General features: G+C 45.2%; 1 protein-coding gene across 1 annotated transcript; it reads left to right on the forward strand.

Annotated features, from left to right (window-relative positions):
* Positions 1 to 1,164: 1,164 nt before the first annotated feature.
* Positions 1,165 to 3,477, forward strand: LOC149183812 (uncharacterized). Its single transcript, XM_089415094.1, has 2 exons — positions 1,165 to 2,490; positions 2,716 to 3,477. Exons 1-2 carry the CDS (start codon positions 1,165 to 1,167, stop codon positions 3,475 to 3,477), a joined length of 2,088 nt encoding a protein of 695 aa, XP_089271220.1.
* The last annotated feature ends 304 nt before the right edge of the window (positions 3,478 to 3,781 follow it).

The following is a 3,781-nucleotide window of genomic DNA, read 5'->3' on the forward strand; positions in this document are numbered from 1 at the left end:
ATTCAGGGACCTACCAAGAAACCCAAAGCTCCCTTCAAATTCAACCACACCTGGCTGAAGGATCCCTCATATATCAAGTTGGTTCAGGATTACTGGACTGCCCATCCTATCAATGACATTGAATCATATGCTAAGAGTTTCTGCAGGAACCTTGCAGAACTAAAGCATATTTCCATTCAGTGGGCCAAGGCAAAACTGGAGAGGGAATCAGCACAACTCACTCAAATTGAGGCTGATATTTGTACCCTTACAGACGATCGGGGTTTGGGATTCATCTCTATGGCCGACAAGAGCAGGCTAATTGAATTGGAAAGTCAAAAAGCCAGGATCCTCAAAGAGAGGGAGGAATCTATCCGATTAAGAAGTAGAGCATTATGGATACAAGCTGGGGACGACAACACAAAGTTTTTCCATAGCTATGCTAAGAGCAGGAAGGTATCTAATACTATCTGGAAGCTCCCCTCTCCGGATGGTGAGATTGCAGACAATTTTCAAAAACTTGCTCACCTGGGTACCACCCACTTCAGGAATTTGTACAAGAGTCCACGGGAAGTCAGCCTCCTGGACATCATCAATGTGGCAAATCACTTCCCTAGATTCGTGGAGGATGATGATGTGGCGGATCTCACTGGCCCTGTTACAGCTGAAGAACTTGAAGGGGTATTGAAGTGGTTCAAGAAAGACAAAAGCCCCGACCCAGATGGATGGACCATTGAATTCTATCTTGCCTTTTACGAGGTCCTGGGGCAGGATCTGCTGAGGGTGGTAGAGGAGAGCCGCACTACTGGATCTATTTATCATGCTATCAACTCCACATTCATTGCCCTCATCCCCAAATCTGATACTCCGGTATCATTTAATGAATACCGTCCAATATCTCTATGCAACTGCTTATACAAGATCATCTCTAAGACCATTGCTAATCGACTCAGACCTATCCTCTCCAGGTCCATTGCTCCGCAGCAATTTGCTTTCCTAGAATCTAGATAGATTCATGAGGCCATAGGGCTTGCTCAAGAGGCCCTTCATTCCATCTGGTCCAAAAATCTAAAAGCCATCCTCCTCAAAATAGATCTCTCCAAAGCCTTCGACCGGGTGAGTTGGCTTTATCTCAAAATGATTCTAATTCATTTGGGGTTCCCACACTCCTATATCACCTGGATAATGGCTTTTATTACCTCCCCCTTGTTCAGTGTCCTCATCAATGGCTCGGCATCTACATTTTTTCATTCAGAAAGAGGTCTGCGACAGGGTTGCCCTCTATCACCTCTCCTATTTCTCTTGGTCATGGAAGGTCTCAGTCGACTCATGGAAGCTGCAAAGAGAGATGGAGATATAGGTGGGCTTGGCATATCTGATTTGTGCTACCTTACACACCTACTATTTGTAGATGATGTACTCATTCTACTTGATGGCAGTGTCAGAAACTCCCGTACTTTCTTGAAAATCCTGCAACGATTTTCTGCAGCTACAGGTATGCTGCCAAACCAGACGAAATCCACCATCACCTGTGCTCGCACTACTGTTCAGGAGACCCGGACTGCCCTCCAGGCTTTTCCATATTCGGTGCACTCACTGGATAGTGGCCTTAAATACCTGGGATTCAAACTGAAGCCTACCTGCCAAAGGATTGTTGATTGGGTCTGGTTGGTTGCCAAATTGGAAAAGAGGCTTTTGGGCTGGAGCCACAGATACCTATCTCGGGCTGGCAGACTGGTGCTCATCAAATCCGTGCTAGAAGCTACCCCGGTCTTCTGGATGGCACTAGCCTGGATACCAAGGAACATCCTGGGGAGGATGCAGCAGCTTTGCAACCGCTACCTATGGAATGGGAGTCAGGAGAAAAGAATATTTGCTTGGATTAGCTGGAAGAAAATCTCACTACCTAAGAAATGGGGAGGTTGGGGCCTAAAGGACCTCCCAGATTTCGCCAAAGCATTAGCAGCCAAGATGGGATGGACCCTGCTCACTAGGCAAAATCTGTGGACACATGTTACTTATCACAAATACATTTGGCCGCGAAATATTATGGATTGGGCCCGACTTCCATCCTGGTCTTCGAAAGGAGGCTCATCTGTCTGGAAGGCCTTGATTGATTCCCTTCCCCTCATTCGGGACAACCTGGCTTGGCGAATAAATGATGGTATGACAGGCAGGATTGGCATGGACCCTTGGAGCAATAGTGGGGGCAGACATATATTAAATCAGGAGATTATCAATTATCTACAAGACCGGGGGATTCGGCATTTTGCACAGATTGCTGATCCGCTTCGCACAGACATCTTTTCTCAAGCGTGGAAATCTGCCCGATCTTTGGATCTCCCTATTCATTGGCACCAGGAATGGGATCAATATATCATGGCTTTATCTGAATCCCACATCCGCATCAAGCAAGGGCCCGATGAACTTATTTGGTGCCCAACAGACCATGGTATATATGTCCCAAAGCACGGTTACGGTGCTCTTATTACACACAGATCTCCGGAACTGGTCCACCCATGGTGGCATACCATATGGAAGATAAAAGCCTCTCCCCGATCCAAGCTATTTTTCTGGTGTGCGCTCCATGGTATCGTTCCCACGGGAGAACAGCTGACCCGCAAATCCATTCACGACCCTTCTTGGTGCACCTTTTGTTAAAATGCGTCTGAATCCTCAGATCATATATTCCTTCTCTGTCCGACCATCCAAATCATATGGAGGAATATTTGTCAGCAACTGGGAATTTCGGGACTTTGGAGCGGTTCTGAGTTCCAGGACGCATGGAGTTGCTGGGCTCGTACACACCCGGAATCCAAACTAATCAACCTCCCTCCTGTGGCCACCTGGTACATATGGCTAGCTCGGAATAGGGCCATTTTTGAGGATAAACCGATCTCGGGAGACCGGATTGAAATCACTGTTATTGCCTCATATCAGGAGTTACCAGACCCGATTCCTCCCAGGCCCAGAGCCATTCAGCCCATGCCTGAGATTGATAGATCCATCCCTTGGGCTTTTTTCGATGGAGCAACGAATCAAGCCGGGTGTGGTGGAGGATTTGTCCTTCACATTAACAATCAACATAGATACCTTGCTAAACTGGGTTTCGGAATTGGATCTAACATTTTTGTTGAGCTCTCTGCATTACATAATCTTCTACATTTTGCTTTATCTCATCAGCTCTCACAGATAAATATATATGGGGACTCAATGGTGGTTGTAAATTGGATCAATAATGTTACTAACTGCCATGTACACACTCTTAGTAATTTATTACACAATACTCTCGCTCTCAAAGCAGCATTTGATCATTTCACTTGTGTGCATATTTACAAAGAACACAATAGCGAGGCTGAAAAACTATCCAAAGAGGCCTCGTCACTTCCCCGAGGCGATGGACAAATAGTGGAGCAGAACGGATCAGATGAACATCAGTTTTACCATCGACCATTTATAGAACAGAGGCAACAGAGGGACAATAGTCCCAACAGTTGACAGAGAATGGAGACCAATAATGACAACTGCTGATATATTTATAAATAGAATCATTTTGTACTAGCGAATAGGCTGTAAAGCCAAAACAATGGAATGTAACTAGCACTTATTTTGTATATGCCACTGAAAAAACACCTGAAAAGGTGAATTTTGTATGAACAATGACAGTAATGCCACGACATCTGCTTATGTAATTTTCAAATATTAATGAAAGTTACTGATTTTCCCAGGGGAAAAAAAGAGTATTAAGTTCCACCCACAACCTGATTGGTAAAACATTGCAATGATAGTTCAAAGGTCTCGT

This window comes from Pinus tabuliformis, chromosome 3_2 (assembly GCF_031772625.1).
Source record: "Pinus tabuliformis cultivar Carrire ecotype Pingquan chromosome 3_2, CPIR1, whole genome shotgun sequence".
NCBI classification, from domain to species: Eukaryota; Viridiplantae; Streptophyta; class Pinopsida; order Pinales; family Pinaceae; genus Pinus; species Pinus tabuliformis.

Excerpts from the sequence above, each read along its gene's own strand:
- LOC149183812 (XM_089415094.1), top strand. The coding sequence starts at position 1,165 with ATGGCTTTTATTACCTCCCCCTTGTTCAGTGTCCTCATCAATGGCTCG. Across the intron at positions 2,491-2,715 it reads CACACAGATCTCCGGAACTG|CAACTGGGAATTTCGGGACT; the intron begins GTCCACCCATGG and ends AATATTTGTCAG.